Genomic DNA, 22,052 nt, shown 5'->3' on the forward strand with positions numbered 1-22,052 from the left:
AGAGGAGACTGAAAGAGCTTGGCTTGTTTAGCCTAGCAAAAAGAAGGCTGAGACGGGATCTGATTGCTTTCTATAAATACATGGTGGAAGAAGAGCTATGTAACATAAACAGCAGTGTTGGCACAAGAACAAATGGGGATAAACTAGCCATGAATAAATTTAGGCTGGAAATCAGAAGGTTTCAAACCATCACTGGAGTGGGGTACTAGAGCAGCCTACAAACAAGGATAGGGAGGACAAGAACCCCAACTCACCCAAGTTTGATAAATTTATGAACAGGGTTACAACCAGCGATTGCCTGCAATAGTACGGCATTGGACTTGATGACCCAGCAGGTCCTTTCCAATCTCATGTTCCTAATTCGCAGCTCTTCCACAGACTTCTTGTCTGATGTTGGGTAAACCACATAATCTGTGTGCCTCAGTTCCCCATCTGCAAAATGGGGATAATACTACTTTATTTTTTCCCCCTTCTTTGTCTTGTCTGTTTAGATTGTAAGCTCTGTGGGGGCAGGGACTGTGTCTTAATATGTGTGTGTACAGTAGTCCACATAAATGCATACCTCATCTGGGTTGGATCCTCTAGGTGCTAAAGACAAAGAAGTTGTAAAGTGTGGTTAATGCATATTCCCTGTGCTGGCCCCCATGTCTTGCCCTTGTTCCCTCTTGTGGTATGCAGTGTTGCAAACTCCTCTGTAGCTGCCAGATTCCTCCCTGTAGTTAGTCACAGAATGTTCTCTTAATTGGGGCGGAAACATTCTATGGCCATTCAGAAACAGTGGACTTTATCCCTTGTATGTCATTCTAATGGCATACCTTGCGCATAGCCCGTGATTGCAAAAGTATGTAAATATGACAATCCCTAAACAAGCTACTCACCAGCATACCTGGGCCTAATGCTTATTGCTGATATAAGTATCAGCCACCAGCAGAAGTTGTTTTCTTCATGACATCTCCCAGAGATGCCTTCTACGGAATTGGGGGTGGGGGGGAAGAGAAGGGTTGGTAGAGAAGAATTTCTTCTGTGGCTGTCTTGCTTTTCCAGCTTATTGACATGTGCTGCAGTTCATCCGGGCGCCAACAGAGGGCAGTACACGCCTCTCTTTGGAAACGGGCTTGTCTACTGATTAGCATGTAAATTACAGTGACTGGAGGTGGAACTAGAGTTTGAGTCTCCAGCTATCACCAATAGGTGGCTCTGTCAGATGAAGGAATCAGATACTTTGGACTTCTCTAGCTCCTTTCACCTGAGATTCTCAAAGCAATGTACACACATCAAGTAAGCCTCTCCCTCCTTTGTGAGGTAGGTCAGGGTTTTAGCCCGGTTTTACGGATGAGAAAACCGAGGCACACAAGATGAAGTGACTTATCCAAGGTCACATAGCAAGTCAATGGCAGAGCCAAGCAATTGCATCATGGAGTCCTAGTTCCCAATTCTACTAGCAGACCCATCTTTTCTTATCCAGCTTGGATGTTTCCAACGCACATGTCAGTAGAGCATGTCAAGAGATTCCGGAATTTTGATATTTCGATGAAAATTTGAATGTGGACATTTGGGGATTTTTTTTTTTTTATGAAATCCCCCCTCTACACACACACACACATTTTTTAACCAGCTTTAGCTATCCCCATAGTATCTAAGCACAGAAGGTATAATATATATACCTTCACAGATGCCTGACTTCCAGTGACAACTTCTAATAAGACAACCACCTACGCTTTAAAGAAATAAAATAACATGGAATACATTATTTATTTGTGTTGGAATAATGTCCGGTGGCCCCAGTTATGGACCTGGGCCCCATTGCTCTGTACAAACACAGAGCAAAGGGATGGTACCTGCCCTGGAGAGCTTTGCAGGCTAAGCAGAGGACCAAAACAGACAATATCCCCAACAGTTTTCAGAAGCACGCATTTGAATCACAGGCTCTTAGCTTCTTTGCATGCTTATTGCTTGGAAACAACGTTAGTAGTAGCTCCTTATTGGACACGTGTCATGGGTATTAGGTCACATTAGGTATGTGTAGTTACACACACAGACACAGGTCAATTGCCATCTGTACAGAGAGACTTGGGGGAGGGGAATGATTTGCTCTAATGCTAGCATTTTGACTGTAGAGGAGATGGCCTCTATTACCTAATGTTGGCAATAGATTTTTCTTTTTAATCTATTTACTGCTTCTTCCCCTATTTTCCCCTCCGACAACCAGGAAAGGGATCATTCCATAGAATATTTGGCATCTAACTCAGGATTCCTGCAAGAGCGGTGGATACCAAAGAAAAATAGGCAGGGCGGGGCCAAGACCCATTCTGCCATGACTCCTCCTCAACTCTTGGTGGAGGTGGCGTTCCTGATTCCTAAAGCCGTAGGGGAGCCATTGGTATTAACCGTCATCCTTCGTTATTTCTTCTCTCCAGGCTGGAATGAGCTTCTAATCGCCTCCTTCTCCCACCGTTCCATAGCTGTGAAAGATGGGATCCTCCTGGCCACCGGCCTCCATGTGCATCGGAACAGCGCTCACAGCGCAGGAGTCGGCGCCATCTTTGATAGGTGGGGGGCTGATGCCAGATGTTTTGGAAGGGGTCTAGGCTGAGGTGCATTGGCAGAGTTGTGGGTGGGGCAGACTGGAATAGCAGTGAGTGCCGCAGGTCAGGGCTAAGGTTTGTTGGCAGAGCTGTGATGTGGAGGTTTGGTTTGAGGGGATGGGACCGATTGGCCAGGATTGAGATGCATTGGCCATGCTATGCATATGGAAACTTGCCATCCATGTGAGTCCAGGCTGCAACCTCAAGTCTCCCCTTTTAAACGCACAGAAACGTCCAACCCAGAATAATTTGTGAGCTGCTCACCCAAAGCAAATTAATACATCTTTCATGGGGGCCAGCTGGCTCTAATGCCATGAAGAGGATGCTTGTTTATTGTGCTTTTCATCTTTAATTGGACCAAAATATTTGATTTTCACTCTGAACAATATAAAAGCACCAAAAATACCCAGCTGGCGCCACGCTCCTGCTCTTAGGGCGCATTTAATCCACAGCTTTGGCAAAGCGTTTTAACGTGAGACTTCCCTACTGTCTGACCCAGTTATTACTCAGAGCTCCACTCACATTGTGACTGCATCATCTGCCCTTGATAATTCTCCGAGATAGCTGGGTTGCGACCAAGGGACTGCTCATTATCTTTGCCTCATTCAGTCCCTCTTTTGAGCTGGGTGACAATATTCATTTCCTGTGAGGTCACAGGAGTGGCATCCTGACTTCACTGCAGGATCTCACAGGAAAAGCTGGGCAAATATACCTGCAACAAGAGCAAAGAGAATGATAACAATTGCCAGCAGAGGAAATTGCTTTTGGATACTTTTTACTTTTTACCCTTTCTCCAGTGTCAGAGCCTCTTACTAAACTCGCTCCGAAGCTAGTCTTTATGGTCCTCGCTATGTTTCTCAGGAACCATAGGCACCCAGCTTGGATTATGTTTGTGCAACAGCAGGGGGAGGGAGTCTTCAGCTGGTACATATTGGCACTGTTCCACTGACTTCAACAGACCTACTCCAGATGACATCAGTTGAGGGGCTGGCTCAGAGTTTGTTTGTTTTTCATGCTGATCCCATGGCCTTTTTGTCTCCCTGCAGAGTACTGACAGAACTCGTGTCAAAAATGCGAGACATGCAGATGGACAAGACGGAGCTGGGCTGCCTGCGAGCCATTGTCCTCTTCAACCCTGGTACATTCAGATGCTCTGTCTTAATGTCCCAATTCGGGCTTGGCTGGGGCTCTGTTCTTTTGGCTCTTTCTTTTATTGACTGTAAAATGCTACTGTAAATAACTCTAGGCACCAGATACAGTGAGAGCCAGGTGAAAGAGAGGAGAAAGAAAATCAAAGGGGAGCTCCAGGGATGGGAGTGTGTGATGCTATAAATATGCCTGTTTACCCTATCAGTGTATTGTGTGCAGTTCCCCCTTCCATCTAGGGCTGGTGTATGTAATGCCTAGAGAAATAGCCATAATCACATCTTAAATCTCCCCATTCGAAAGTGAATATAATATTTCATTGTCAGACTAAGGGGCATTTCCTCGCGGGGAGAGGGAAACATTACAGATATTAGGATTCTCTTGTAGGCGCAGGCTAACTAGGAATTGAGCTTAGTGCAGCACAAAAGCCAGCCGATACCACTTCTTTGGAAGATTGCTTGGACCATATTTAGTCACAAGGGTTTTCCTAGTTGCGACTAACAGGCCAGATTCTCAGGTGGTGTTAATGGGCACTGCTGAACTGATCTTCATGGAGTCCTGCAGCCCGACAAAAGCAAAATTATCAGAGATTTCAGAAGTCAAAGCTGTTCTGTTATCTCCCAACAGGTTCAAAAGTGGATTGAAACTAGAGAACTACTTTGTAGCTGCCTTCTAAAAAAGGATGTCTCCAAGGCAAAACCAAAATGGTGACCAGTATTAGTTACTCTTGAGTCCGTATAGTGCCCAACACTCTAGCAAACTTAGTAACTGGATCCATGTGAAACGCTCATCTAGCAGCTGGATAGGGAGTATGATACAACCCCGCACTAGGCCATAATTGTTGGATTTTGTGAGAACCAGCACCACACACACACACACACACACACACACACACACACACACACACACACACAGCTCATCAGATTAAGATGATTTATCCCTAACAAAACAACTCTGAGGATGGCATATCTCCATGTAACTAACACTCCACTAGCATTTAGCCATTGCTTCACTCAGCATTGCAACGTGAGACTGAGTTAGGAGCCTTAGTCTCGTTGAAAGTCAATAGGATTTAGACTCCTAAATACCTAAGTCACGGTTGAAAAGGAGGTGTAGGCTTCTAAGTCACTTAGGCCTTGCTGTGCAGAAGGCGTGGGGTTGTCCGAGGGATCAGCTGGGGAATGTAAATACTGACCAAGTCCCATAGGGAGCTGTCAAAAAAAGGGCTTTCTTTTGGCCCTGCTGCCGTGGTTTGTGTTTGGGCAAAACCACAAGTCAGCGGCTTGAGAGGAGCTTAAAGCTTTTTGATGAGGGCTTGTAATCGCTGGAGTGAACCAAAGTGCTGGATTTGGAGTGGGGAGGATAGAACCTTAGTCAGGCAAAGCCAATCCGACAGCTGATTATCTGTCCATCAGCCATCGTCAGACACACAATCGCTTGAGCTCTCCCAGAACCCACTGAACTGATTCACAAAGTGGCTGGGATTCAGACCGCAGGCTCTAGGGATGAATATGGCAGCACAGCACGGTAGATAAATTGAAGGAGATAAACCCAAATCTGAGATTAGTCAGCATAACTGGATTTGTCCGAGTAGGAAATATTTGAGTGTAACTCTGCCAGGTTATTTTTTTTAAACCCTTTCAAGATATTTTAATTTACCTTTGCAATCCAAATCGGTAGCCACCAGAAGATGCCACCCACCGATGGCAGTTCAGTGGCCTGCATGAATTGAGATCGGTGGTCTCAGACCAGTTCCCTTGTGTCCACAGTGCAAAAACCACTAGCACCATAGTTGGTGCTAACTGTTCCCCTTGTTAGCAGCCTCTGCCAGGAGGCCAAGACTTAAAATGGCCCCGCTCCTCTCTTGTCCCCTAACTACAGGGTTCATGTCACGTTAGGGTTGAGGCCCATGGCTCACAGGATTGACGGATGTTGCTTGCTGCTTCCCATCCAGGCCAGCTCTGGAGCAGCTGAACCTTTATTGCTGTTTAGTTAGGGCAATCAAAATCCAATTCCCAGTGGGCAAAATCCACCAGCAGTTGTACAGCCGGCCCCTTTAATGGCAGTCTTAGCAAAGAGGCCAGGGATTAAATCAACGTGGAGACCAAACTCACCCTCTGGCTTGTAGAGAGGTGGCAGGGTTGACACGAGTGCTGTATCTGTCCTGAGGATGCAACAAGCATGCTAGCTCCAGAGCTGTTCTTTGTAGCTCTTTCTTACAGGGGATTTATTGGGCTGCGGTAGAAACAATAGATGGCCTTGTAACACCCCTCCCCACTCCTCCCTCCTAGCGTAAAAGCAGACATCGTTGGCTGATGAAGGCCATCAGTTCCTGTTTCCATCCCTTGTCTAGTTCTCTGGCTCTCTGTCTTCATCCAGCTAGCTGGTTTCCTGGGCCGGAAGGGGACGCTGATTTCCCAAACAGGGAGAGACGCTCGACAATTGCCTGACTTGAGTTCTGTTGCTTGTGAAAGAAGCTGGGGAATGAAAGCACTATCAAGCCAGGTCCCCATCCCCGTCCCCTGCAGCACACTGCTCCTCGGTGCTGTACCACAAACCTGGCCTAGAGGTGGAGGGGGGGGGAACGGACGCCATTGTAGGGTTGACAGAGAAATTCGGTCTCCATTTCCATTCTGCTCTCGGCCTTTGTGCTGAGCCAGCCAACAACCCAACTCCTGGGAACTAAACCGAGATAAACACCCTCCCCCATCAGACCTGACTCATTTCACAGAGGGCACCAAACAGTCCTCTCCAATTAGGTGCCCCTAAAGTGCTGTTCAGTCACCACCAAACTGGGCCAGAATCAAACCAGTGACCGGCGACATCCACTCCCCTTAGCTGGCCGTTAGGGGATGGCTCTGGATGTACACGGCCCACCAGTCGATACTCCTCACTCGCCTCTTGTCTCCATCCTGGAGATGTCCAACATGCTCCAAAATGTGCCTGAGTCTCGGCTAAGGGTCCTTGTTGTGTTTCAGACTCGAAAGGACTCTCCAACCCCGCTGAAGTGGAGGCTTTGCGTGAGAAGGTGTATGCGTCACTAGAGGCATACTGCAAACACAAATACCCCGACCAGCCTGGAAGGTGAGTGTCTGAGCGTGGATGCCTGCCATGGCCAGGGTTGGCACCAAGCTCCTGTTCTTTGCTACCAGACGAGACCTGTCCACAGTGCCATCCAAAAGCTGCTCGTGGGGAAGGGTTCCAAGAAGCGCCTCCTCCCCATTCCAAGTAATAACAACACTATGCCCTGACTGTAGGCCAGGAGTAGGCAACCTATGGCATGGGTGCCGAAGGCGGGACACTAGCTGATTTTCAGTGGCACTCACACTGCCTGAGTCCTGGCCACCGGTCCAGGGGCTCTGCATTTTAATTTTAATTTTAAATGAAACTTCTTAAACATTTTAAAAACCTTATTTACTTTACATACAACAATAGTTTAGTTACCTATTATAGACTTATAGAAAGAGACCTTCTAAAACGTTAAAATATATGACTGGCACGCGAAACATTAAATCAGAGTGAATAAATGAAGACTCGGCACAGCACTTCTGAAAAGTTGCCGACCCCTGCTGTAGGCAGTCCTTTTTGTCTGGGGAGCGCAGACCCTTTACAAGCCTTAAGATTTGCAATAATCGTATAGGTAGTTAATGTTCACCTTTTATAGATGAGTAAATGGAGACCGAGAGCTACATTTCCCTGCTGGTATAGGTGGAGGCAACACGGTTGAAGCGAAACCATTAATTTTTGCCCTGCCTGATCAATGGAGCCTCACAAGCCCCCCACTATGAAGTGCAGAAGTGTCACCACCCCCATTTTACTGAATGGCCAATGGAGGCAGAGAGAAGTGATCCAACTTGCACAAGGTCACGCAGCAAGTCAGTGCTGGGAATAGAACCGTTGGGTTCCTTCTGGTCCCCTGCTCTAGCCACTAGAAACATAGCAATGGGATGAGTGCACCCCAGGGGAAACCATCAAGAATCAACCACAGAAAAACAAGATACACGGAGTCAGTTTTCTCGGAAAAACACGTGAGCACCACTGATGGGAAGCAAAAGCCTCTGTTGAAGCTCCTCCTTTCTCTCTCTCTCTCTCTCTCTCTCTCTCTCTCCCCCCCCCCATCCCCCATTCAGCTGGGAACAGGAGGAGAAATTCACAATGCTTTTCCTCGATCATTCCAGAATTGAGTGGGTGCATTTTCCCAGTCACAGCTTGGAGCTGGCAACTTTCAGCTATGCAATCGTCAGGAACAAAATGAAGGAACGCACTGTGAATTGCCTGTTGGTACAAGTCCGTTAAGGAATGTGTATATCCGTAAAAACGGCAAAATAGTTTAGAAATTTGGATTCACATCTCATCTGGCTTTATGGGCTTCCTTTCTGGACAGTCGAAAAAACGGATCCTCTTACAACAGTAATTGATTCATGCAACAATTGAGAGCCATTGTGCCAACCCAAAACTGCTTTGAGGTTGCAATGTTCTGGACTTCAGTATCAAAAGTCAAAGCCAGCCCTGTGCCAGAGATGGCTCATCAGGCTAATGTGGTGTAAGATGCCTCAGTTTCCATAGCCAGTAGTACACAAGTGAGCAATGTAGCAAGCATTATGTCTGACCACCTTGGAGTACCCTAACCTTATGGATCACGTACCCATTCTGCAGCTGGGTAAACAGGAGGGACCCTTTCAGGGTGAGATCAAGCAAAGCTCAAATCATGACTGCTGGGACTGTAATCAAGCAGTGTTTGTAAGATTGTCAGAATGGGCTAAAAAACAGTGTGAATATTATTGCCGGTCTTGTTTGGTTTGGAGGATGGTGGGAGGCAGGTTGGCGACCTTGGAGAACAGGACAAAAAAGGTTGGTTGAAGCCCAGAAAACCACATGCAACTCATCTAAGTTTTGGATCCTCTCGCCAGCTCTGAAGCCAACTCAGGTTCATGTAAATTTCACCTTTTAAGCCAACCTGTCCCCAATTTTGACTGAACTTTGTAGTAATTTTCAAAAGATCTCAACTCCCATTTGGGCTTGAAATAAGTGGCCAGACGTAATTGCTACAATGGGAGCTGGCTTTGGAAATCAGGCCTTCTTCCTCAGGAATGGACTGACCCAAACCCCCAGATGCAAACGTCCCTGTCTTTGGAGGGGTGTGTAAAATCCACATTGAACTTTCAAGCCAGTGCTCATCACTACTCCTGTGTTTGCACCTCAGATCTGGGCAGACTTCATGGAAGCGGGGTGGGATTCAGAGTTGCGACCAAGTTTTGCTCTGAGTTTCTGGATTCATTGGAACCAGAGGCTTGGGAGGTGTGAACCTACCTGGATCGAAACCAAAGCAAATGTTCTCGGAAAATCCTGCAAAGCAAGGTCACCCCATTTCACTTCGCTCCGTTCCAAAACCCATGAAGATCTGAATGGCTTTGACACAGCTCGACTAAGGTGTGAAGACTCCACTCAAGCTCTCTCTACTCTGAGGACTACGCTAGTGATCACCGTGAAATGGAAGGAAATATTCAGTGCATCATATGACCGATACCATAGTCCAGTGGACGGGAGTCCTGGGTTCTATTCCTGGCAACGGCACTGACTTGTGTGACACTGAACAAGTCACCTAACCTCTTTGTGCCTCCCATTCTCCATCAGTAATGGGGGCAGGGATATTGTCCTTTGCAAAGAGCCGTGAAAGCAACAAACATAGAGCTCTAACGAAGTGCGGGGTATAATTATCATTAAGTCGTGACATGCCTTGCCGGCAAGTGGTATAATTGAAAGTAGGGAGGTTTTCCAAAATGGATTAGACAGTTACAGGAATTAAGACTTCGCAGTTACACAAAAGCTAGGTTCAAACATACAAGGGGTCTCCATCTCCATGTTCCATGCTTGGAGGATTGGGCTAAAAGAAATCTGATGAGGTTCAACAAGGACAAATGCAGAGTCCTGCACTTAGGACGGAAGAATCCCATGCACCGCTACAGGCTGGGGACCGACTGGCTAAGCAGCAGTTCTGCAGAAAAGGACCTAGGGGTCACAGTGGACGAGAAGCTGGATATGAGTCAGCAGTGTGCCCTTGTTGCCAAGAAGGCTAACGGCATAGTGGGCTGCATTAGTAGGAGTGTTGCCAGCAGATGGAGAGAAGTGATTATTCCCCTCTATTCGGCACTGGTGAGGCCACATCTGGAGTATTGCATCCATTTTACTGAATGGCCAATGGAGGCAGAGAGAAGTGATCCAACTTGCACAAGGTCATGCAGCAAGTCAGTGCCGGGAATAGAACCGTTGGGTTCCTTCTGGTCCCCTGCTCTAGCCACTAGAAACAGCAATGGGATGAGTGCACCCCAGGGGAAACCATCAAGAATCAACCACAGAAAAGGATGTGGACAAATTGGAGTGAGTCCAGCGGAGGGCAATGATTAGGGGGCTGGGGCACATGACTTATGTGGAAAGGCTGAAGGAACTGGGCTTATTTAGTCTACAGAAGAGAAGAGTGAGGGGGGATTTGAAAGTAGCTTCAACTACCTGAAGTGGGGTTCCAAAGAGGATGGAGCTCGGCTGTTCTCAGTGGTACCAAATGACAGAACAAGGAGCAATGGTCTCAAGTTGCCGTGGGGGAGGTCTAGGTTGGATATTAAGATACACTATTTCACCAGGAGGATGGTGAAGCACTGGAATGGGTTACCTAGGGAAGTAGTGGAATCTCATCCTTAGAGGTTTTTAAGGCCCAGCTTGACAAAGCCCTGGCTGGGATGATTTAGTTGGGGTTGGTCCTGCTTTGAGCAGGGGGTTAGACTAGATGACCTCCTGAGGAACCTTCCAACCCTAAAAATAAATAAATAAAAAAATAAAATGACACAACATGATCCCCATTTGGGATCAGGAAGAAATTCCTCCCCTGGCAGAACAATGGACAGTTGAGTTCTCTGTGGGCAATTTACTGGATCATCCCGCAGTAGGCACTGCCAGAGACTAGACAGTCCACCGGTGAGTTTCAGATGTGCCTTCCTGCAAGACTATGAACTGGGCTCACAAGAATAGTGTAAATGCTCGTGCACCAAATAAGCTACTCCTGCACAACAGCCAGGCTAAGGGAAACATTCCCAGGCCAAACATAACTGAGTCCCGGCCTCCCTGTGCTGCTCTAGCAGGGAGGGCTTGGTGTGTACGTGACATGAAGCAGCCTCATGCGATCAGCTCCCTTCTCTCCTGGCCCAGCCCCAGCCCTGGTGCATTGCACTGTGGGCTGGTTATCTCACGGTTAAATGGATCCGAAGGCTGCAACCATCATCTGGTTTGGTTTAGAGTGAAACTTCCTGGATGGGATGGCAGGACTGATTTGTTTTTTCTGGCCCTTGTCCCACTGCTCTTTCCAGCTCAGCAAATACACACACACACACACACACACACAGTCCATCCCCCCCACATAACTTCTTTTCCCTGGCCCAGCTCCAGCCTTGAAACTCCGTTGCTTATTTTGAAGCCCCTGCTTGCATGGGGACACTAAAAATAAATAAAGACGTTCTCTATTATTAATGGGACTTTTTTTAAAACATTCATCCAAAGCGCTGTGGTGTGTAGTGGGGTGTGGGGAGGGGGAGCCAAACGAGCTGGGCAGAGATCTCATGGAGCTGCTCTGGGGTTGGAGGTGGGGAAGGGTCTCTGGAGAGACAGTTCTGCGTCTGAGCCCTATGCAATTCCATTATCCCAAACAAACAGAAATTGCGAGTACGTCCCATAGTTTGCCCTGAGGTCCAAATCCACATTGTATTGAAGAGCCACATTGCAGCTACCCCACCTAAAGGGAGCTCCTCTCCTCCTCTCTTCACTGGCGCCTGGAATGTATTCCCCACCGGCTGGCTCCTCTCGACTGGACTCTAGATTCAGGGCAGGCAGAGCACAGCCTTCCCCAGAGCTGCTGGCCAGCCTTGGGGGGTTTCTCACATCCAGGGTTTTGCCGAAAATCACCAGGGCCTGTCTGTCCCCCACTGCTGGGAAGCTTTTGAGGCCACAGAACCAGCTCCTTAAACCCGTGATCCTGCTCCGGTTTTGCGGAGTGCCAAACGCTGTTTCTCCCGTGTTTTGAAAGACTTTCCCATGAAGCATCAAAGCCCTCGTATGTGAATGCAGCACTCGTTGCTTGTCAGCACGTTTTTGAAAGCATTGTGGGTGCAACAGGAAAAGCACCTCTGCTGGGCTGAGCTGAGGGAGAGATGGATAAAGTAGATGGGCAGCTCCCAAAACACCAGCCAAAGAGAAGTGGGAGCTGCTCACCCAACCCAGCAAGAGGAGGAGGGGCTGTGTTTTAACACCTGCCCTGGCACATGCAGTGGAGTCTTTGCCGGGGGTGGGGGGGGGCAAGTCTGATCTCCAACTTCAACCCCCTGCTTGAGAAGATGCTGCCGTCTTCCATTCGATTCACCCCGGGTATAGTGCCCCTCAGCCCACGTTTCTCCTTTGCCAGAGAGTCCCAAAGGCTTAGAGCAGTGGAAGCAGGGTACCTGCCTGGGGATATCTGTGAAGAGTGACTTGTGACGCTGCTGTCTGTTGTCAGTTACTGTGTTACTTTATTAAAGGGATGCCGTCAGGCTGCAGTCTAATCAGTTTCATGAAATGAGTAAAAAGTCACTCCAGCCCCCCCGGCTGGTTTTTGTGGTTTTACAGTCACATTTTCCTATTTCCAAAGAGAAAAAAGAAGGGGGGGCGGGAGATGCTGAGCTGTTGTCTTCACTGAACTGGTGCCCCGGCCCAATGTGTTTCTTCTCTCCTCTGCTATTGTGTAAGACTCACACAACCGATACAGGAAAATGACTTCAATGGCTTTACACAAAGTGCTGCCAAATGCAAACCCAACAACCCAGAGGGCGAGATTCCCTCTACCCTCCTTCACTTCTGGTAACTGCAGGCGGTTGTCATTGTTTACCTTGATTGCATGTCCCGCAGGAGAGAGAGCCGGTTGGTAACATCTCGGTGTAATGAGTGTATGGGGGATTTAGCCCCGTGATTTCCAGTAACTAGAAAGAAGTCCAGCCCAAAGGGCGAGCTGTGCTCGGACTAGACCCATCTCTACCAGGAACGTTCACAGGAGCCGCGTGAGCTCTCCCTTCCTTGCTGCACCGCACCTCTGACAACACCAGCTGACTGTGAGGTGTCTAACCATGTTCTCTTCTTCACTCTTCCAGGTTTGCAAAACTCTTGCTTCGCCTCCCTGCCCTCCGATCCATTGGCCTGAAATGCCTGGAGCACCTGTTCTTCTTCAAGCTAATAGGAGACACGCCCATCGACACCTTCTTGATGGAGATGCTGGAAGCGCCCCACCAAATGACTTAGAGAATCTCGGCTGGGTCAGTCCCGTCACCCAGCAGGGGCCGCAGCAGCCTCCTCCCACCTCCACTCTTCCTCTTCCTCCTCCCTCTCCCCAGTGCCGGAGACCCCATTCACTCTTCTCCGTCTGACCCAGGGGGACACCCCGCTGCCCCTTGCCTCCTCGTCACGCTGACCTCTGCTCATTTTGTCACCGCCGCATCGAAGGAGCTGACGATCGTTTTACTATTTTAGATGTAGAGAAGTGGGACGTAGCATTTCAAAAGCAAACAACCCCCCCTGCTCCGCCTCCTGGCACACCTGAGTTTGAAGCCAAACTGAAGGCCAGGCTTCTCGGCTCCCTGCCTGCCTCTGCCGTAGTTGGGTTTGGATTTCTGCATGCGGCTGAGATGGTTGGTTGGAAGCAGGCGGCGGGTGGATCCCACCTATAGGAACCCTGAGTGGCTGGGGTTTGGATGGGCTGGGGGAGTGGTTTAATCCTGCTTACCCACAGCTGGATATTTTCAGAGGATGGAGTTTTTGAAAGAGGAAAGAATATATATTTTTGGTTTCTAACGATTAGTATTTACTTCTCTCAAGGAAAACTGCTCTGGAATGGCCCCTGCCATGTCGCGAATGAGGATCTTTTGCAGAGCCTTCTCTTTCAAATGAAAAGCAGGGGATTGTGGGATTGTTCACTTATCCCCTTTCCCCTCCCCAAATTAATGACCTGAACGGAGAAATGACCGGTCACACCGAGAGACTGAGCCCCCCTCTGTGTGTGGAGGGCAGTGTGGACGGCGGTGACTTCAGTGCCCTGCTTTCCTTCTGGAAAAGCAACAGCGTGTCATGATTTTTCCAAAGATGACTGTTCTCTCAGTTGTGGAGCTAGCCAATCAAAACACAAACCATCTGGATTGCACAAGTCTGTAGTGGTTGCTTTAAGGCTGCAGTGATTCCAATTCCCACTCCCCTCGTAAGAGTCTTACTGGAATCCCTACCTCTCCCTTAACACACAGGCATTCGTCATGACCCATAACACTACGTGCATTTCACATTATGGTGTCCACGCACACTTGCTCAGGCAGGCCAAGCAAACTAGTTGATGTTAGTCAGATTGTCAGGGGTTCTGGGAGCGTTTGCCTGGCGGTAGGACTGATGGCCACTAGGAGCTCGGAATGGGCGGAGTGGAGCGAATAACCGATTTTTCAGCTCACGCTCACGTCGATAGGGCCTAATTCATCACCGTTTTGCACAATCTTTGACATCAGTGCAAAATGTTACCACCCTCGTTTGACGATTTGGCAGCACGGGTGTAAATGACTGCCCAGGATGCCAGGCAATGATAAATTGAGCCCTAGGGCAGCACTTAATTGGTGAGATTGATTGGTGAAGCGGGGGCTGGGCCTTCCCCAAAACTCTTCCCCATCTGCTCTAGGTATTGATTTTTGTGGGTGATTTGGTGCTCCCCACAGGGATCAGGAAATGGGGGTGCAGCCTCTGTCCTAGTGGCCAAAAAGGTGATTTTCCATTTGCTGGTTAAATATTAAATTTACCATCTCAGAATAGAGATTTCAAAGCAATCCCCCCATCCCCCTCCAAAAAAATCCCCTTTGCTTTCTCCATTGGACTCTCACACCATTTTCTTAGAGCAACATGTGATGAGAATTCAGGGACACCTCCGTTTTGGAAGGACCCGGGTGGGAAACCTTTGCCACGCCTGGGGAGATATCCGAGAACTGCAGGAAGCACTGAAGGGACCACTTCCCTTTGCAGTACCTTTGGCTGATAGGCCATGTTTCTGTGGTAATTCTGAGGGAAGCTATATTATAAAAATTCGGCTCTAGCCAGGAAACAAAAATGCAGTAATTTTAGCTTGCTCACTCAACAATCTCTGATCTCTTGGACAGCGAGGTGGCTGGTGGGTTTTTAGGTACTTCCCTAAATGCTTCGATCCTAGAAACACCACCACTGAGGAGCAATTACATGCTGATCAGAGATACTAATAAGATCTTATCCATTAGAAAGCAGGATTGTTCCCTACAGTCTAGTCTGTCCAGTCCAGTTTTAAATGACCCGAGCAACCAGAACTCCACCACTTCTCTTAGAAGGGAGGTTATTTCACAGTCTGCTGGATCTCACTTTTACGACGTTTTTTCCAGCTCTTCAGCCTGTTGGCTGATTGTCCCAGGCAGCAGGAGCCGCTTTAAAAAATGTGTGGGGAAGGGGGATCAATTGTTTTGCTTTTACAGACTGCTGGCTTCTCACTTAATCCCTGTGCATTTGCCAAAACACAGCACTCCACAAACTCCAGAGAACGTCTTCAGGTTTCTTAGGGGGCAGCAAATCAGCCAGGGAGCAGGTGTCGCCTGAGGCCAAGCTAGAAAACAAATGAAAAGGAAAAGCAGAAGAAACAATGAAGTATCTTGCTGATTTTTTCCAGAGGAAAGTAGTTATTCTTAACACATGAAAGGAGCATTTGGGCCAAGCCAAGAACGAGATGCCTGCGGTTGGCTCCCTACCAGGGACTTCCCATCTACTTTTATTTGGTTTGTGCTTTAAAATGACAAATTATTAGAGTCCAAAACTATTTCTTCCCCTCTCCTCCTCCCCTGCCACCCCATTGGTTGCAACTGGCTCTTTAAATAGCTGCTTTGTGTCTCAGTCAAGTGTGATGAAGCAAATTCAACCCTGGGCTATTACCTATGTTCATTCAGAGGCAGGGTTGATATTCAATCTTACAGCTGCTGCCCACTTTCCAAGCACGCTGGCAGTTCAAGTTCCGTCAGCGAATAAGGCCACCTTGTAGCTCATCAAGGATTTCACTTCAAAACTGCCCCCCAGGCCAGCCTGAAGTGTCAAATCCACAGAGGCAGGGAACGTGTTTTGGCTGCGTTTCTTTGGCAGCCTGGGCGCCGCTGAAAATATTATTAAACAGCTTCACCCTGGAAGAATTTGCCAAGAAAACAAGGCAAGAGAACGTAGTCATCTAGAGGATGCCAACGTGGACCATCATGGTCTATGCATTTCCATCAGAAGAGTGAGAGAGCGGTCAGCAGGGGATTGCGGGTACCTGTAAACTTCCCACCAGGCTGGCACATGGGATCTGAGCCCAAGAGCGCCATGGTTATTTTTTAACCCGCATTTTGGATTCCGATCCCTGTTATTGCTACTGAATCTCAGGTGTTTAAACATTTTAGAAGGAGTCTCAGAAGCCTGGATTATGTGTTTTGTCTGCCTAGAGCCTGCTTGCCAGAGAATATCAGGGTGCTTTATTAAAGAGCCCATTGAACATAGCACTATAATAAACCTTTACTCTTGTTTATCTCCATTGGGCAGACCTCCTTTATTTTTTTAATTGGATGCTTGAAAGGAGCTGTGTTAGGGGCTGGAAGTCTGAGTTGCTGTTTGTTTTTCTAGGCTGCAAATGTGAGCTCTTAGCCAGCTCGTCATCAGCCGTCAGAAGGAGCTAGGGAACAGGGGCTGGTCTAGGCCAAAGACGGACTTGTGGGGGGGTTTTCTGAGCCCCCAGGGGAAAGGTGGGCAGAGCTGCGATCTAATGAGCATGCAGCACGTCTCGCCCACATTAATGTAGAACCACGTCTGAGTCTAAACGGCTTCCCCGGCTCTTCAATAAATAAATAGTTCAGTATCCTAGAGCAGTTGCTCTCAAAGTAGGGGCGCTGCTTGTTCAGGGAAAGCCCCTCGCGGGCCGGGCTGGTTTGTTTACCTGCCGCGTCCGCAGGTTCGGCCGATCACAGCTCTCACTGGCCGTGGTTCACTGTTCCAGGCCAATGGGGGCTGCAGTAAGGGAGGCCAGCACATCACTCGGCCCGCACCGCTTCCTGCAGCCCCCATTGGCCTGGAGCAGTGAACCACGGCCAGTGAGAGCTGCGATCGGCCGAACCTGCGGACGTGGCAGGTAAACAAACCGGCCCGGCCCCTAGAGCAATAGTGTCAAACACTGCAGTACCAGTATTAGAAACTTGAGATCCCTGCAGAATACTGTAGGTTAAGGATGAAGTATCATCGAGCAGATACAGCAGGCGGTCTGGCAGTCAGGACTCCTGCCAGTGACTTGCTGTGTAACCCTGGGCACGTTTCTGTGCCTCGGTTTCCCTTTCTTTAAAATGGGAAAAATAATAATGCCTCCCAAGCATGGAGCGTGAGGCTCGAGTAACGTTTCTAAGCCTCCCATTGCAGGCAGTTCTGTTGGAATGCACAGTGCTTTTTAATTTCTAGGGGTGTTTCCGCAGAGGTAGAGACAGATCTTCAACTGGTGCAGATCGGCAGAGCTGCATTGACGTTAGTGGGGGCTATGGTGCTTTGTACCAGTTAAAGATCTGGCCGGCAGGGAGTCAATGCAGCATTTGTAGGAGCGTATTTTACCCTGAACAAACATGAACGGCCCATTTCAGGACCTGCAAGTGACGGTTACCAAAATCCTATCCCAACCCAAATGTTCCCAGCCCTGCTCGTTCCCCAGCTGGAGTGACATGGAAGCCCACCTGGGCTCTGTGACTTTTGCAGCAGCAGCAGCCTTAAAGTGACCCGCTTTTACATAAATTTAATTGACTTCTTCATTTGTATCTTCCTTCACGTCGGGGTTTCCCCCCCCTCCTCATCATTATGATTATTATAACTATAATACATGCTTGTTTGAAGAGGTGATACATGGGTAAAAAAGAAAAGGCACATTATTCACTAGAGAGCTAGGACTTTTACTTAACCAGACGTTAGTATTCTCGCAAAATCTGGTTTGATTAAGGTGATTTATTTTTTAATTCTTGGTTGGTTTTTATTATTATTATTATTTTTTTTTTTTGGTGGGACAATCTTTAATTTTCTAAAGATAGCACAAACATCAGCTTTTCAGCCACCCACCTGCCACACTGGATGTTCCTCGCTGCCTTGTGTGTGTGTTTCCACTGGATCCTGGAACAAACTGAGTTTAAATCCAATGCATTTTAGGATGTTTCCTCAAGAAACCTTTGCACCTTCCCCCCACGCCCGTCTCCCCCAACCCCTAACTCCCAAACATCCACTTCATGTAAAACCTTCGCCGCGGAGCTATTTGAGTGAAAGGCCTTGAAAACATACAAGTACTGTATACTTAGGCAACATACAATGTAACTGGCCTCATGGTTCCTGGCAGCCTAGCTAATCTCTGCACTTTCAACCTTTAGACAGCAGTTTCAACTCAAATCTGTGTCACATCCGTTGAAGGGGAACGTTCCAGCCTAAACCCAGAGAAGTCTGCAGCGGGGAAAAAGTAATACATCAGATTGGTTTTGTCTCAAAGGTCCAGGACTGGAAAAGCAAATTGGCTACACCCCCAGTCCCTGGAGTTCTCCAGTGAACTGTAAGATCCGGTCTCTCTGAATCGTATATTTCTTTGGAACAGACTGCAGCCCACTTGCGTAACTGAAGAATATATTCACCCACCCGTCCTTTGACTCTTTGCCTGCTCATCCCTTCCCTCGCTGCCGCCACCCATCAGCCCGTTGAAACCAGTCGGGGTGTAAGTGGCGCACATCCAGCGGCAACGCTGACGCAACCTTCTACCTGGACTGTTCAGCAGCCCTGAAGCGATTTGCTCTTTTCCAAAGGGCAAGAGGAACTTCAGTGTTTGTAATCCGCAAATGAACAAAGGCTGGTTCTTTATCATCAGAGCAGGACACCAAAGGAGCCACACCTGACCACCGATCTCCCAATCAACATTTTGGCACTCTTCGAGGACAATCCTAAATGGTGGTGGTCGAAGTGGGATCAAGGATGGAGACACATGACCTTGTAGCCGGCCCCTGTTATCAGCAGTGGCTAAATAGCTGATGATGTCCCCATCAGTGACCAGAGTGCATGATCTATTTTAAGTTGATACATATGTGCGTGTGTATACATGTGTGTACTGTAGATATATACACTGTATAAATCTCCTCACTCACATATACATATATTATAACCGTAGCAATTACAGACTTTTGTGTTTTTGTTTTCTTTAAGTTGATTCTTTTATTTTTCTCGTACATTTTTGCTTCATGTAAGCGAGTACATTGTATCAGAACCCCTTCTGGATTGGCTTGCACCAAGTCCGGATCTTTATAACTCAAGACAAAGGAAATGCATCTATTTTAAGATGCCTTTTTTTTTTTTTTTTTTTTTTTTAGAAGCAGGTGATTTGACTAAAATAGCTTTAGCAATTCCCAACACTTAGCGACAGATGCCTTAGCTATGGGGTGCATAGCTAAAATAAAATGCAATTTAGAAAGAATTACAAAAATAAAAAACAAATAAATAAAAAAAGAAGATAAGGAAAAATATCTAAAGCATCAATAAAGTTTAAAAAATCTATTTTTGTACAAATGTAATTTTATCCCTTACATATTCTTTGATTGTTTTATTTCTGCTTCTCTGGAGATTGTTGTAAACTCTTTCTCTCTATATAGATGTTCCACCACAGGGACAGAAACCTGAATGAGAGGGAGAAAAAATTGACAGTGTTTTAAAGGCTTTCTATGAAATCTCTTTGGAAATATTTTTTTTTAATGGACTTTTTATTCTCCCCCCTCACTTCTGAAAAAAAATTTTTTTGGTCTCTTGTCATGTTTATCCGGCGTTCCTGCAGGTCTGTTTTACTGTGAAATCACTACCGTGTATTATTGTTCACACACACACAAAATGCTGCTGGAAACGCCAGTATTTTGATGAACAATTGTATTAGAATTGTAAAAAAAAGAGAAAAAAAAAAGAAAATATATGAGCGTTTTAAAATATAATACAGTTCAAGCCCTCTTTTGTTCTGAATGGGTGTTCTTTGATTTACTCTTTAAAGACCTGATCCCAACCCCATTGAAGTCAATGCAAATACTCTCTCATTGACTTCCCTGGCCTTTGGATTGCGTCCTACACCAGTACTTCAATGGAATCATTGACAAACTTCTTGTTTTCTCACTTGTACCTGTAATGAACCAGTGTTCACAGCTCCACCCTGTGGCCACCTTTAGTCCTGTTTAAATTTCGACTTGGCTTTTTCTTTTCCCTACCTGAACAACTAGGCAACCTGAGCTGCTTGATGTCAGGAGAAGAGAGGCTGAGATTCCTTGGCCCTCTTAGGTTATTGTTACCATTTGGTTTACACCTGATCTGTCTACAGCTGGACAGAGGACAGAAATTCAGTCCAATAGCCAGCCACTGTTATGTGAGAGCTGTATTCCCGTTAGAGAACCACAAGGTCCGTCCACTCCTGTGTAAAACACAAGCTGTTCCTCGCCTCCCAGGCCACGCGCTCCAGAATACACGGCCTTTATTGGGTTACGCTGTGCGATGCTTGATCACAAGTGGCCTGAAACCTTTCAATTGGGTTGGGTGGGTGGAGGAAAACAGACATTTTCCTTCCTCCATTGCCTGCGGCTCTGCCAGCTGAGCCTTTGAATTCGCCAAAACACCTGAAGGACCAGAGAGTGCCCTTGATACAGTTCAGAACTCCAGGCGCTCCTAGAGGCGAACTGGATATTAGCTATTGTGGGGACAAAGCATTCCCTCTGCCGTAGGCAAATCACCCTTAACACCTTTCAGATTTTGCCTTAGATAACTTAATAGAAATACAGTGCTGGCACAATTCTCCCTGCTTAGCATAGGGGATACCTAGGGAATGCTGCAGATACTCAGGTAATGTTATTCCAGGCCACTGAAAAGCTGTTAAGGCTGATCACTGGAGATTGGGGTGAACAGGTCATAGGGATGGTGGCTAACGTAAAACCCCCATGCTGATGACGAGAGTTGTGGGTGCACAATGGAAGAGGCGAGTACCTAATCCAAAGCCAACGTCAGTTCAGTTTTGCACCTTTGGGCCCTAGTCAGACTTAAGAGTGTAGAGTCCTGTGCACATGGAGTCTTTTAATTGACATCAAGAAGGCTTTGGATCAGGCCCTACGTGGACAATTGATATCAGTGGGAGGGTGTGTGTGTGTCTGGGAATGGAGGTTAGCCCTTGGCTTTTCTTTTGCTGAGGGGAGTGGTCTTGTGCAGCTCCCTGCGTGCTCCGGGGCTTGTGATCAGCCAGTACAGAGGAGCCAGGCTGCCTTTTTGGTGGCATATTCCACAGTAAAACATCGATACCGTAAATTAATAGAGCAGGACAGTGACTGCACAAGGGAGAAGTTAATACACCCCCCTTTGGGATGCGCTAAGTGTTCGGCCCAGCATGGAGAGTAGGCGCACTGAGGTCACGGTCCTTTCGTGACACTTACCTCTTGCACGGTGACAGCATTATATTGACACTCTGTCCCGTGGGGGCTGGCATTAAGATACCAGGCAATTGTTATTTTAAACCCACCTTCCCTGCTGAGCTTGTGTGTGAACAGAAGCTGCTAGCCGTGGTCTGGGCTCTAATCTGAACTTGGTGCTACAAACAAGACTGAATTTGCTCTTGGGTTTACAGTGGAGGTAAATGTTTTCCAATTGCTACAGAATAGATAAAATGGGGGGGAGGGGCTTAAATTGAGTTTGTGCTGATCTGTGTTGTTATAACATTTATATTGTTTAGAATTTAAAAAGCACTTGTATTTTGTTTGAAAAGGGAGGTGGGGGAAGTTTTTACCTTAAACTCAGCCTGTTTAGCAAGATCGCTGCATTTTGTGCTCACTAGAGCAAGCCTTTAGGAAAACATACGGCCGCAATAATCCCTAACGCTGCAGCGTAGTGTTACTGCAGAGTCTGAGGCTGTTACTGCACAGTACTATAGTAATGATGGTTAAGTATACAATACTGCAACAGGGTGAAATGGCAGGAGATGGGCCCCAAGGAGCTGTGGACGTGACTCAGAGCTAATGCTGGTGCAACTCTGTTGAATTCAGTGGAATCTCCTGATTCACGCCCGTGTAACACAGAGATCAGGATCAGGGATTGGGTTGTGGTTCAGGTTTGACAGGTGCAAAAATGGGGTGAGCTGTTCTTGTGAAATGTTGTCTTGTGGGATTCTGGTGATTTGGGCCATTTTCAATGGAGGACTTCTGGAAAGAGCCGCTGGCTGTATGA

General features: G+C 47.4%; 1 protein-coding gene across 6 annotated transcripts in view; it reads left to right on the plus strand.

Annotated features, from left to right (window-relative positions):
• RXRA (retinoid X receptor alpha) overlaps positions 1–19,792 on the plus strand; it is a 229,803-nt gene extending 210,011 nt beyond the window's left edge. For 4 of the 6 annotated variants that reach the window (XM_024106029.3, XM_024106030.3, XM_065572178.1 and 1 more), the window contains 4 exons: positions 2,418–2,550; positions 3,632–3,723; positions 6,710–6,815; positions 12,896–19,792. In XM_024106029.3, the coding sequence (XP_023961797.1) occupies positions 2,418–2,550; positions 3,632–3,723; positions 6,710–6,815; positions 12,896–13,043 (479 nt within the window). In that variant the 3' untranslated portion in view covers positions 13,044–19,792. The remainder of the gene's footprint in view (positions 1–2,417; positions 2,551–3,631; positions 3,724–6,709; positions 6,816–12,895) is intronic. The other 2 variants (XR_010593590.1, XM_042854329.2) reach the window with 2 other exon arrangements.
• Positions 19,793–22,052: the final 2,260 nt, after the last annotated feature.

The sequence above is a fragment of the Chrysemys picta genome, chromosome 18 (assembly GCF_011386835.1).
Source record: "Chrysemys picta bellii isolate R12L10 chromosome 18, ASM1138683v2, whole genome shotgun sequence".
NCBI lineage: Eukaryota > Metazoa > Chordata > Testudines > Emydidae > Chrysemys > Chrysemys picta.